We start from the raw sequence: 14,943 nt of genomic DNA on the forward strand, positions 1-14,943 counted from the left end.
CTTAGTCCATCAGCCTACACTGCACACTATCTCCTTTATAGACAAGAGCAAGTTCTACCTTCCTTCTTTATGTATTCAAATGCATCTAGGAATTAGTCACTTATACTGGGTGTCTGAATTGGCATTTGGATTTAAAAGAATGTGTAGGTTCATTCTAACACTGGACTAATATTTCTTGCACTGTTGTTGAGAATAAGCTGCACTGTAAAGGATGTTATCTAAGCTTGAGGATTTTCAAAATAAGTTCTAAAGAAATTCTCACTGTGACTGAAAAAGACTACCTCGATTTAATAATGAGATTAGCCTGAAGTCCACAAGCTTTTGCATTATTTTTCCATTTGTTCATTTATAAGAGACACTAACATTGCACACTAGCAAGCAATATGTTGGCAACACATTTTCTGGGATTTTCAGATTTAGATGTCTCCTCTAAGCTTCATCACAGCAAAGAGACTTTAAAATAAACTAACTGTAAACAAAGAAATAATAATTGAGATCCAGAGCAAATGTTTCCTAAGAATTGAATGAATGTATGTAGAAGCAACAGTTATCCTTCTTTCACAAGTGTGGAAAGAAAACCTCACCTTGTTTAATATCCACTTACATTAAAAAAAAATAATTAAAAAAAAATTGTATTTGGAATGACTGTGAAATGAGTTGCCTAAAACAAGATCTTGCTAAAGGATCAGACAGGATTAAGATCCAGAGGACTGAGTTTTGACTCTGAATTTCTAAATACTTCTATGACTGCAAGTTCACATATAACTTTCCTTAGGAGATACTGCTGTGTTGTGTACCGCATGTAAGAAAAATTTAATTCTATGGCTAAGGATAAAAGAAGCTTTGAGGTGTTGCTCTAAACACCACAAACACTTCAGTAAATCTATAAACCCATCTCAGCTCTGTTTGAATGTTTTAAAAATAAGATAATGTCTATACTTCTGAGATTTGAATGGCTTAATGCCAGTTGTAAAATAACTCTCATCTGCTTGGATGGAACACAGTTTCATACAAAAAATTGGTTATTAGGCAGAATTGCTTTAAACTTTGCATTAATGTAGCAAAGGAATATAAGCTTTGAGTCTGAAGAGATTAAATATTGGAATGAAAAATAACTGTACACATTCTAAATTAAAATAGAATAGATGTCAGGTTATTGTTCGACTTTCACCTATGACAGATATATGATTTAACAGAAGAATATTAAGTTAAGAGTTACCATTGTTAGACTGCTAGCTTGTGACATCTGCCAGAAGCAGGGTAGGGTAAATCAGTGTAATTTGTCACCTCATGTATCTAAAAACACAAGTGCAAAATTAGGACACCTCTAAACAGAGATAATGTACATCAGAGTTCCAGCAATGACATTTTAATGGAATTTAGACACCCCTGATAGTGCTTTTGTGTCCTAGGCAGAAGCATGGCAGTTCAATCAATGCCCTGGAACTTAGAACCACATCTTAAACTACTTGAGTACTCACAATCCATGGAGCTTTCAGACTCAATGGCAATGGTCCAGGCTGCTTAATTAGTGAATGTGCCCTGCTGGGCTTGACAGAATGGTTGGTTGACATGCATCAACTTGGCCAGCACTAGCTCATAGTCCTGGCATTCAGTAATGCTTAAGTGACTTGGATTTGATATTGAAGGACTTAATATTTGGAAATGTTCTGGCAGATCTTTCCTCAGATCCAGAGGAGCCTCTGTTGAATGCCCTCAGATATATTTTAAATTAAATCTTGCACTTCTTGAAGACAGTATTTTCAAGCATAGCTGTCATGTTCACATATTGAGGCAGATTCAAATATTCATGACATAAAAAACAACCATTTTTCACTTGGACAGGTTTTGATGTTGTTAAAAACCCTCTTGTTGGCTGCCTTAATTGAATTAATATTGCTGGTCAAAGGTATGCTGAACCTAACACTGAACAAGTACTGAGCCAGATGCCAAGTATTCAGAGATGTTAAGCTAAGATCTGTTCTGCTGCTTTGGTGAAATACAAAGCTGGTAAACAAAGTGGTAAAAAGAGAAAGTAATGCATCGGATTATCAAGAAAACTACTGATCCCAAAGTGAAATCATAGAATCATTAAGGTTGAAAAAGACCTCCAAGATAATCTGGTCCTACCATCACCCTACTTACTGTCACCCATTTAACCATGTCCCTAAGTACCATGTCCAACCTTTCCTTAAACACCCCCAGGGATGGTGACTCCACCATCTCCCTGGGCAACCCGTTCCAATGCCTGACTGCTCTTTCTGAGAATAAATGTCTCCTAATTTCCAACCTAAACATCCCCTGGTGCAACTTGAGACCATTCCCTCTAGTCCTATCACCTGTGAGAAGAGGCCAACCTCCAGCTCCCCACAGCTTCCTTCCTGAGCATCCTTTTCACCAGACTAAATGACCCAAGTTCCCTCAGCTGCTCCTCACAAGACTTGTGTCCCAGACCCTTCACCAGCTTCGTAGCTCTTCTCTGGACACATTCCAGGGCCTCGATAACCTTCTTGTAGTGAGGGGCCCAAAACTGAACACAGTACTCAAGGTGTGGCCTCACCAGAGCAGAGTACATGTTGCTAATAGCTAAGTAAAAGATTACCAAGTCTTAAAAGTGGTTCAACTGCATGACATTGTTCAGTGTAATAGCTCAAGTTGCTGAGAGGGAACGGCTAGAGTGCCCAAAACATACCATTTTTACCCAGTATTGCATGTGGCTGCTAAGAGGCTTAGCTTCCTTCTCTATGTTGCTGTTGCTGTGGTTCTCAAGGGCAGAAGGTAAAGTAAGTGAACACTTCCAGTATTCTTGGTGAAGTAGATAAAATCAAGGTAAATTTTCATAGGTATTCAAATTATGGTCACTTAATTAATGCTTTTGTCATTAATTTATATGTATTTCAATCAAGAATTCTATAGGATGAATTTCTCTTATCACCCATAAAACATATCCTGAAATGCATTTAATACATCTTTATGTTAACCTAGTAGAGCCTGAGTGTATATATTAGCAGTAATAATAGAAACTACAGCAGCACGATTGAGTAAAGTCTTTATAAGTTTTTTTTGTTTTTGTTTTTTTGTTTTTTTTTTTTTTTATAGTTTTTCTTTATGACAATGCAGTCTAATTTCCTTCCTAGTAAAACAGCTAATGACAGTTATCAAAAATCACTAATGTTTTATTTAACTGTATCTTAAGAATTAAAAATATTTTGGGTAACACTAAAAAAGGTTTTAAAACCTGTGAATGACTAACAGGAATGCCATGATGGCATTGCCCCCACTTTTGAGGGCTTTACAAAGTTTAAACACACGCAAGGCATCCTGTTTATAAACAGTCTATTTACAGCCTGTACTAATTTTAAATATCATTTATACAGTTACCCAGGTCTGTTTTCAGTACCTAGTTTAACTATTTAAAATGTTGGAGTTTCCAACTAAGTAGATTCATAGAAGAAACTCATCTGTAATTTATCAAGTCAAATGTGCTACTTTTGGAGATGGCAGTAAAAACATTGGCAACTACAAATTATGATCACTTAATTCATATTGCTTTTGATTGTAATTTATATGCATTTCAGTAACCAATTCCATAGGATGAACTTCTCTTATCACCCACAAAACATACACTGAAATGCATTTAATACATCTTTATGTTAACCTAGAAGAGCCCAAGTATATATATTAGAAGTGATAACAAAAACTACTGAATCTTGATTGAGTAAACGAAATACTTTTATAAAAAACTGACCTTTCAATGATATGATGCTTCAGTAAATTAGTCTGTGCCCTTTATTGCTAGTGTAGATAAGACAAGTATTTAAGATTTGGGCTGCCAGACTGGGACTGGAAAGAAAGAGAAGAGAAATGCTGTTTAACTCTGATGACCACCAAAGGAAATGGGGTGGGATTAATAAGGGATCCATTGTAATTATAAGACATCAGTAACTGCAAAGGGATCACCCTGTTTGAAGGAGAAACTACACTAATTGTCATTGTCCAGGCATACTTCTCCATTACATAATATGTTTACCACCAAAGGGTTATGAAAGATTTCTTACCTAGAGCTTTAGGAAGACCTAGCTCAAATGCTGCTGGGAAAGACAGAGCTGTGGAGATTAAAGGAGGGGAAAGTTAAAGAATTCTGTGTGACACAGTGAGAAAAGAAGGTGTCAGGATGTTAAAATACAGGAGGGAATGGACAGAATACAAGTCAGAAATGCCCAAGGATTCTAACAAGATAATGATACAAGAACTTTGTATGAGAAAAAAAAAAAAAAAAAAAAGAAAACAAACAAAAAAACCAACAAACAAACCCACAAACTGGGAATTTCTGGAGAAGATATGATGATCTGCAAGTGAAGAGTAATTAATTTCATTGCAAATCAGAGGAATTTTGGAAGTTCATGCTTGAGAGTATGAGGCCTGGGGAAAAAACAACAAAAACAAAACAAAACAAAACAAACAAACAAACAAACAAAAAAAACAACAACAACAACAAAAAAAACATTTACTTTGGTCTTGGTCTTTACTTTTGATGAATAAGAGAAGCTAGATTGTATTATTGCTATGTTATGAATGTGTTACTCTTCTGTATTGTTTTTGTGGGACCTGGATGTAAGCAATTGTGGTGAAAATTTTGACTGTAAAGACAGAAGCTGATATAGATTTTAATTGAAGAATTCTAACTATGGGGAAAGTAATTGACATTAAAAAAAATGTAATAGTTAAAGGATGTCATTTAAGATTGAGTGGGATGTAAGGAAAGATGGTGTGATTTCTGAGAAGTAAGGGAGTGACTGGATATGAACTAATCATGGGGCTTTCCCAGAGGTCTTTACAGCAGATGCAGGAAAGATTTGTAATTGGAAATGTAACCACACCTGAGAAGTTGGCAGGGATAGTACAGGAGGAAATCAGTGGTGACTGCTTGGAAAATTTTACAGTTCCTCTTGCAGTGGGTGAATAACAACATTTGCAGAAAAAAAGTAAGAACAACTGGGAAAGTGAATCAGACATCCCTAGATGAAGGACTCAAAGTTTGAAGACAAACTTCTATGGTTGCATTTCAATCTGGAATGAAAAGAAAACCAGAATATCCCTCTGTAGTAGTTTGATAAATTGTAGCACCTTCAGAAATGGTGACTATTACAGTAAGACCTAAAAAAAACAAACAAAATAAAATAAAATAAATAAATTCTGTTTCTTAATTTCTTATATTGTCTTTCAGTTACTGAAAATACTGCCTAGGAAATCCAAATGGTTTCCATCTTGCTACATTATAAATTACTTGGAAACTAACTTTAATATAGCTTAGGTTGAAAATAAGCAAGCAGAAATAAGACACCTGCAGTAGCCACCCACCCATTCAATTCTGAGCAAAATTTGGTAACTGCCTGTGAGGCCGCCTTAAAGGATTCTGTTACATTTCTTCTCTTTTACTGCATTCATCATCATAATGTGAGCTTTTTGTTTTGTTTCCCAGAGGTTTGGTTTTCCAAGAATGAATCATGAGAGATATTCAGTGCAGTCAGAAACATGAAATGCTCAAGTATTCCTTCTGGTATAAAAACTACAGAAGTAGTAATTTAAAAAGTAAAAGATTAAAAGTCTTTCTCACATTTAAGATGTTAAAGTTTAATGGACCTTAATTTGATGTTGTATTAGCAAGAATTGGTAAGGCAGTTACAACAGTGTATGTTGAAATGATGTGTTCATAAAATCCTTATTTTTACAGTTTGTCTCTGGTGTGATGATGCTTGGCAGATGAGTATTCAAACTGAGGTGAAAAGAATAGAAACTATATGAATAGCTAAGCTCATTAGACACAGTCATGACATGAACTTCCTCTTGAGCAACCTGGCAATCCTTCCTTTTAAGCTAAGTGATTCTTTAATTAATTTCTCCCTTGTAGGGTTTTGGAGATGGTTCTTTGGAGGACAAAAGTAAAAGGCAAAACAAAAAAAAAACAACAAACAAAACAAAACAAAAAAAAATCCCACAGGGTTCCTCTAGAGAAAGATTTTTTTCTTGGGAACACCTTTTGGTTCTTCTAAAAGGCTGTAGTGGGTTTACGTGGCAAGGTTTTGGTAGCAGGGGGGTCATAGGGGTGGTTTCTGTGAGAAAGATCTAGAAGCTGCCCCATGTTTGGGAAGGGCCCCATTGTTTTCCAGAGCTGAGCCAATAAGCGATGTTGTTTTGCGCCTCTGTGAGAGCATATTTAAGACAGGGAAAAAAACGCTGCGCCACACAGCAACTGGGAGAGTGAAGGGAGTGAGAAACAGCCTTGCAGGTGCCAAGGTCAGTGTAGAAGAAGGGGGAGAGGTGCTCCAGGCGCCGGAGCAGAAGTCCCCTGCAGCCTGTGGTGAGGACCATGGTGAAGCAGGATGTCCCCCTGCAGCCCATGGAGTACCACAGTGGAGCAGGGTTCCATGCTGCAGCCCGTGGAGGAGACCACGGTGGAGCAGGTGGCCCTGCACCGACGGAGGCTGCCGCCTGTGGAAGACCCCTGCCGGAGCAGATTCCGGGCCAGACCTGTAGCCCACGGAGAGGAGCCCACGCAGGAGCAGGTGACCTGGCAGGAGCTGCTGCCCATGGGGGACCCAGGTTGGAGCAGTTTTCTCCTGAGGGATGGACCCCGTGGTATGGACCCATATCTGGAGCAGTTCTGGAAGAGCTGCTGCCTGTGGGAAGCCCACGCTGGATCAGTTCATCAAGGACTGCATCCCGTGGGTGGGACCCCACAGCACAGGGGACGAGAGTGACCGAGAAGGAGCGTCAGAGAAGAAGTGCTGTAGACTGACCATAATCCCCATTCCCCCGCGCCGCTTGGGGAGAGGAGGTGGAAGAGGGTGGATGGGGGGGGAAGGTGCTTTTGGTTTCTTTCCTTCGTTTCTCACTTCTCTAGCTTGTTAGTAATGAGCAATAAATCTTACTATCTTCTTATGCTGAGTCTGTTTTGCCCGTTACAATAATTATTGTGTGATTTTCTCATCCTTATCTCAACCCTTGAGCCCTTTTCACATATTTTCTCCCCATTCCTCTTTGAGGAGGGGGAGTGAGAGAGCGGCTGTGGTGGAGCTCGGCTGCCCACTCGAGCGGAACCACGACAAAGGCAAAGTTAGTTCATTTAAAAGGCAAAGTTACTTCTTACAGCCCTCCTCTAAGAAAAACTGTAGAGAACTTCTGGCTTCTCAGAAAAACAGAGGCTGTATTATGTTTGAATGTTTGTTTATTATGTTTGAACTTCAGTATTTCATTCTTCCCGTCTTCTGAAAAACTGGTCTCGATTTTTATCCCAGGGATGCATATCTTATCCCTCAACTTAATAACAAGATTGCACAAATGGACATCCTTCAAAATTCCCATGTAGTAGCATTTACAGCTGTGTGGAAAGATGAATGGCACACTGAAAATGTATCTTTTTTGTCATTATTAGGGGAAAAAATAATAGTATTGGCCTGAGCTCTTTCAAATGACTAGAAACCTCTAGGGTGTAAAAAAAAAAAGTAAAAAGATACCAATGTACAAAGTAGCACCAGACAACAGACTCAGATCTATAAAATGCGCCCAAAAGCTAAAAATATGAGAAGGTGTACTTACACTGCAGTTTATTCTTATTGTTTATTACATGGAGAACTACCAGGTCAAAGGAACATGCACATCACACGAGGGAGGCATCTACAAGAAGCTCATAGTAATTTGGATCTGTGTATTTCTCTATTTCCTAACAACATTTATGTACATAGAAATTAAATGTCTGGAACTGTATTTCAGTGTCACTAAATAACCTTCATTTTTTTTCTTTTAGCTCTCTAATCCTTCCACATTGTTCCTGAGCAGGCAGGAACTCTACTTACAGCAAGCACACTTTCTGTAACTTGAACAGCCATGAAGCTTTACAATAACTTATGTAAAAAATATTATTTTAACAAAATATATATGGAAGAGAAACTAAAAAAGAAAAAAAAATAAATTAACCATCTTGAAGAGGTGGGGAACGATGACTGGATCTAACATTAAGAACCAATACATTCTTACCTGCAATGTAAGCATATTGTACTAGATCATAGATTAAAAAATCACTTTCATATACTGTTTTTTTAAGAAGTACAGCTAGAATATTAAATTCATGAGACACAGTGTCGTTCTGATTCTGTAATATCAGCCACTGGTGCAATTTGTTCCTCCATGTTTTGGGGAATGAAAGAAAACAGAATGTTAAAACAAGGAATGACAACATGACCATCACAAAGCAGCTGAATGGCAACATTACCAAAATAATAAAATTATTGATATAGGATTTGAATGTAAATGAAAATAAGAAGTTAATTTCCAGACATAGACATATAAAGTTCATATCCTATACATGACATTAGTTAAGAATGGATTTTTGTATGCATACGCGGTGTTACATGTAATATTTAAGTACTGTAGGAATTTTAAAACTATTGTCTTGAATTATGCATGTTCCAAAGCTCTTGTTGAACACCTTTGTCAAAACATAAATATGCATTAAGTACTCATTCCTGTAAAATGCTGTTCTCCCAAATTCATTACAGAGAATCCTTCCGTATTTTCTGTCTAGAATGCTGAACATGTGAAAGATATTTTAGCACTGTTGTACCTTAATTCACATTCATTCTGAATCCGGTCAACACCTATGTATGCTTTCCTGCTGGTGGCTACACTGGTTTAAAATGATCATATCTGTATACATTATTTCATACATTAGTAAGTTTGTATGTTTCCTGTCTGATCACATGTCCAGAATGAAAGTGTAAGTAACACAGAAAGCTTTAGTTTTGTAATAGATGTACCAGTCACCAGGAAAATTTGAGAGCAGGGGTTTCAGTGTGGTACTGCAACTGGGGAGTAACCATAGCATTTACAGACCAATTGTCCTGTTCAGCTACTGGTTTTTGATTGCAGCATGTACAAGCTAGCTTTAATGACACATTTATCTTCCCATGTTGAAAGTACACAAAAAATAGAAATTTTTCCTGTATGGGGACAGATGTTTTTCTGCTCTTCATTCTATAACAGAATTATAGTGCAATAACCGTTACAATTATAGTGCAATAACTGTTGATGTAAGCTGGTTTTTTTTAGTAGCAAATGATCATAAGTTTTACAGATGTTCTATTGGATGTGAACTTTGCAAACAATTCTACACTTCAATGGGTTATAGAGATTCTAAATATTCCTGCTGATAAGCATTACCATCTTCCAAACAATTCAGATGATTCTATAAGACAGCAAGAATTATCATGCTTCTATCCACTCATTTATTTTTTTATTTTTTTTACTGTACATCTATTATGTACAGTACTTAAAATGCTCTACAAACACAGTTCATGATGTGTCCTGCAGTCAGAACTCTCTCTCTTTTTTTTAAATTATTTTATGTTTTAGTATGAATGTATCTGGCATGAAAAACTACAGCATTTGTTCAGCAGCAGGAATTGAAGTTCTCTGTTGTTCCATTCTATAATTTTCATTGGCTATTTCATTGTGGAAAAACTACTCCCCCTTCTCCTTCTACCCAAAAGAGCAACCAAGTTTGGTTACTTTGTGTACACTGACCAGTGGAAGTCGATGGCAATGGTTGGATTTCCTCTCAAATTTCAAAACAATGCAGTATCAAAAATGTTGAAACTGGAGTTCAGTTAATAGAAGTGGTGTGTTTAGTCTGGTAGGAATTTGCTAAATGAGGAATACAAGAGAAATGTCAAATAATAAAATAAAAAATGCATCCTTAACTTCCACTGGGAGCAGAAAACAGCAGGAAGAAATGGGAGCAGGGTGTAAAAGAGATCATTTGGAGATACTAAGTAGAGTGGGTTGAAGCCAGACATTTTTCAGATTAGATTTAGCTACAGTCTGTAGGAAATAAGAAAGATTTTTTTACTCTTGTTCTTACAAGGATATACTTGTTGAATGGTCTCCTAATCTAGCTTTGTATCTTTTTGCCAGTGATCTTTCAGTTTTTAAGTGTTACCCTATGAGGTAACTAGGATCTTACGTCTTAAAATAATCTTTTTTTTTTTTTTAAATTATTATTATTTTATTTTTTTTTATTTATTTATTTTATAGTTAAAGTTGTAGTATAAAAATGTAGTGGCTTAAAGCCAGCCAAATCAGTATGAGCTACCCCCAATGTAATGAATTTAGTCATATTGGGAAGTGTCTAAATTGGGATCCTCTGAGACTTTTAGGGGCCATAAGAACTGCAGAGTATCCTATAAAGCTTTGAATGGCATATGGGAAGCTGTCAAAGTCCAAGTACTGGAGAGGATTTTAATTGTAAGCAGAAATCAATACCTTCCCAGTAAGCAGACTATGTCTGAGATACACCTGTGCCTACAGCCAAAGAGTGAAGCGGAACACCTGACAAATTTTATGTTCAGGAATTTCCTCTATTTGGTCTCACCAGAAGTCAGGGCAGTCTGTTCTCAGAAAGAGAAGAATATATTTTTTCCACTTTTTCAAATCTCAGTCAGGTTTCACTGGGGCAACCATTACAGACTTAACAGGACCTTTTGGTGGGATGGACTGCACTATACAAAGGAACAAAAGAGGAGGTTTAGTGTGGAATCCTACATTTTATATTACAGCGAGTTAAGATTCAGTAAGACACAATAAGTTCTGGCTTGGCTGGACAGGCTAATGATACAGGATTTCTTGAAATCTTCCTTGGTATATCAGGAGGTAGTGACTAATTATGTTTGATTTGCTTGTAATTCTACAAGCTGCTCAGCCTTTTAAAGTGTTATTGATTGCTTTGGGAATTCTTAGCACTTACAATAATGAGAAATGAATTTGTGAAATTACAAAAGTTTAACACTGTGGCAAAACAAATATTTTTATTTTTGCAGAGCTTTTCTGTTATAAATGGATATAAATAACTGAAGAAGGAAATCCATCTATAACCTCCTTCTGGATACCAGATTACTGTCATGGTTTAGAAAAAATGTTCTTATTTTTGCTTTAGCAAACATAAACCTCCAAATTGTGTGATAGGCAACTGATGGTAGCTTGTTTTATGGGTAGACAAAGTTTACATTTATCCATAATAAACTTAAGGTAAATGAAAAAACTTTTCAAAATGATCCACAGCAACATCTTCTAGTATTGGTAGTTCATGAGGAATCAGATCCTAAAGGTAACATTTAGGCTAGCAAAAAAAAAAAAAAAAAAAAAAAAAAATTGTTTACACTTTGTTCTTAATTTCCCTTTCCATGTAAAGATATAATTTTTCCCTTGGGATAATGCTATCTATAAGCCTTCCAGGAAAAACTGGTAAGCCTGCTTAGGAAAGAAATCATAAGGGCTAGGAAAATATGACATCTACATTTGGTTTTGTTTTGCAGTTTGTGTACATTTCCTGAAACACTAAAAAACATTACCATATGATATGGTTACATTTTCCAGCAAGTGTTGCCACTAACTTGGACATGTGGCTTTGTATTATGATTTAAACATTGCTCAAAAATACAGTCTTTCCTGAAACACAAATAGGCCAGTGCCTAACTATCACAAATGTTCTTTATTTTCATATTTGTAATATATAAAGCATATATTGAAAAGTGTGGGATAGCTTACCTCAAAAATATAATCTTTTCCATCCTTTCCATGTACAGCTTTAACAGCACAGATGTCCAAACCACCAAATATTTCAGAACAGGTGTCAACCCAAAGCTTGTACCTGTTTTACAAAAACAGTTTTTCTGTGAGTATCTCATCATGCTTTTGTTTTTACAGGCTTAATCCAGTACTGCACTTTATATAAGGGTTGCTTGAAACTCAGAATTTTCACTATATTGTCAGTTTTACTGAATTTGTTTTTTCCAGAATAGTAGCATAGAGACTCTGAGCAGATTACTCTGCTTTTCCCAGCAGAATTCAAAAAAAGCTGTGGCTCTGTGTCGTTCGCTAGTGTTATGCTGGCTGTCTCCCAGCTTACATTGGTCCAAACATGTCTCTGCTCTAAACTGTGAGTAACCTGAAGATATGCTGGAACGCAAATACCATTTAGTGGTATCCCACTTCTACCACCTTATGCTAGCACAGCTTGCTAGTTGTGGCTGTGCACTATGGGAGAACTCCCTAGAAGGGGGATTTATCTTCTGACCAGTTTTTATAGCTACAGTGATGCCAAGGAGTTTTAGACAGTAGGGGGTGGGGGTTCTGTTTCCTGTGAAATTCAAACTGGCACATCTGTGCACTGATTCAAGTGTGACAATCCTCTTGCCTACCACACTTGATAGTGTATTTAGTTATGTATGGGTTTTATTCTTTTATCAGGAAAACTAAAATGAGAGTCTCTGTCTTAAATTACTGACTAAACTGTATTTCAAAGTAGCAATGAGCTTTATATAAACTTTACTGAACAGGGCAAAAGAAAAACCAAGACAAAACAGACAAGACAAGATGAAAAAGAAACAGTCACATGACACTAAGTAAAAGTTAGGTAGCATGCAGAAAACTGTAATATGCTTCATGTAGGTTTATAGGCCACTACAGTAAAATTTAACAGAAATTTAAAGAACTCTGAAGAATGGTTACAGCTCCTACAACAAAGTGAGTGCTTCATAAAGCACTGAACTCCTGCATTTCATTTCTAACCTCATGGTAAGAAATATGAACTGAGGAATGGACAGTTTACCCATTCTACATGCGGTAATGTGATCTATTTTTCTTGCACGAAGACCTTTATCCATCCTATGAATAGAGAGATTATCTGACTAACAAGGAAATGAAGTGGGACATTCTAGAAGAAGAGTGAGGCAATTCCTGTGATCAAGCACAGAACTGTTAGTGACATATATAGGGAGCTGTAATACTTCATTGAGAGCATTCTGAGGTGACGTAAGTTGTGTATGTGTGCTAAATGGCAAGGATTGACTTACATGTATAGACACAAAATAGCATTGAGAACTTTAATTAACTAATAACACAGTAGTGCCTGAGCACCAGTAAGTGATGATATGATCTTGAAGGGTTATTAAGGCAGACACTGTTATGCCACCAACTGAAGGATGTTTTCCTCAAAAAAACAAAACAAAACAAAACAAAACAAAACACTGTTTTAAAGCAGTCATTTATCATATTTTTTTTTTCTCTTTCATTGGCTAGTATTTGGGTATAAATGAGAACTATTTCCTTTTATAGATCCTCCCTCCCTGATCCAGTCTTTAAGACATAATGATAAATATGCCACATCATAGTGTTTTCCATTGCAAAAAAATGATGTTATAAAACTAGCATTTGACTTCACTGTAGGATCAAAGGAAACTCATTGCCGAGTCTTATTCATATAAAAATATCTTTGGTAATGGCATCCTTTCCAAGTAAACTTATTAGGTCACATCCTTTATAGTTTTTTTGTGCAATGGAAAAAAAATGTTCTGTTAAGCAGAATACAAAAATAAAAAAATAAAAAAATGATACAAATGTTTGAAAAAACCCTGATGGTAGTATTTCAGCAACTTTTTTTTTTTTTTTTTTCCTGTGAGAAAAACATTTTTGTCCAAAATGAGAGTTTTTTTTGGATGCCTGACAATTCCAACATTTGTAGATGCACTGACTGACTGGACTGCTTGAGCGCACTTGCTTACAAACATTTTTTTTTTTTCTTTTTTTTTTCTGTAAAATACCCATGTGTATCTTAGGAAGACATGAGGACAGCAAAACTTGTCTTTAACAATAACTATCTGAGCTTTCTATTAAAAAACAAACAACAACAAAAAAAAACACTATATTTTATTTAAAAGACTTAAAAATTAATCAGATTTAATTAAGAGAATTTCTAGTAGTCTATACTCTGCCAACAAGCACACCTGGGGAAATACAGGTACGTTTGGGAAGAGAGGTCTTGAGTGGACTCTCCTCTAGTGTTGTAAACCCAAGGCTTGTACAGTAGGTTTGACCAGAGGCCATGGTTCTGTTTTCCCAGAACCAGTAAAAAGTGCAGCATCCTCAGAACTGATAGAAAACAAAGTACTGTTCCTCGGGTGTCTGACATGAAATATGAGGTGTGTGCAATAAGTAAATATTGTTCTGGTCCTATCTGGGGAGCAATGCCTCTGAAATGGAGGGGTCAATATGAATACGTATCACTGAAATTTTCTCATTTTGTGCCTCATCATCATCCCTTACTGCTCCACATTCCATTTTCTTTTCCAAATTTCTAGACTAACATTTGTATTCAGTCAACAATGTTGACTCAGGCAATACTTTCAAAACACTTTTTTCTAAATCATGAGATGTATTATAAGTGCCCTGAAATGCACGTTCATTAGATTTGATTGCTTTTGGTATGCCTTTAAAGTACTTCAACTCTTCAGAAAGTTTCAAATTTCTCTTTTCTTCCTTTATCTGCTTTGTGTGTAATCAAACTAAAAGCATGGCATGAGATACATACCCCTTTCTATTACAAGGACACATACATTTTTTTCTATGCTTTTGTCTTCATCAGCATAAAAGAAGTTCTGTTTTGTTGGCTATTTTTTTTTTTTATGGGAAAATACCTGCTATATTTTAATTGTGTTATATTCAAAAGTGGAAGCAGCAGCAAAGCAACATAGAGCATTTACAGTGAGGTGGCTAGGCAAGGTTAGCATTTTATACTCATTGCCTATGCTTACTGTTTAGTTTTCCTTATGGCCAAACGTTTTTATGTGCCTGCGTTTTTACAGAGAAGTAGTTCATGGACTGTAATTATGCTCACTAAAGCACTTTCTTTTCCCTCTCAGTATAACCTCACTTTCTAAAGGAAGGTGGGAGGAGAATGAGAAAGAGAAAATAATGTGGCTCCACTCCATTCCCAGAGGGGAGATCAGTGAGGACACAGTCTAGACAGGGGTTGGACAGCAGGGAGTTGTAATTCCCATCTTATTTATTTGCACCTTTCTTAGGGCAGGCAATGGTTCAACTCCTGTCTCT

The 14,943-nt window shown here is 36.5% G+C and overlaps 1 protein-coding gene across 2 annotated transcripts in view; it reads right to left on the reverse strand.

The window, feature by feature from the left end:
• Window positions 1–14,943, reverse strand: part of SYN2 (synapsin II) — a 181,893-nt gene that overhangs the window by 23,714 nt on the left and 143,236 nt on the right. For both annotated transcript variants that reach the window (XM_084292741.1, XM_084292740.1), the window contains one exon: window positions 11,602–11,704. In XM_084292741.1, coding sequence (XP_084148867.1) covers window positions 11,602–11,704 — 103 coding nt within the window. The remainder of the gene's footprint in view (window positions 1–11,601; window positions 11,705–14,943) is intronic.

This window comes from Netta rufina (assembly GCF_964035555.1).
Source record: "Netta rufina genome assembly, chromosome: 10".
Classification (NCBI taxonomy): domain Eukaryota; kingdom Metazoa; phylum Chordata; class Aves; order Anseriformes; family Anatidae; genus Netta; species Netta rufina.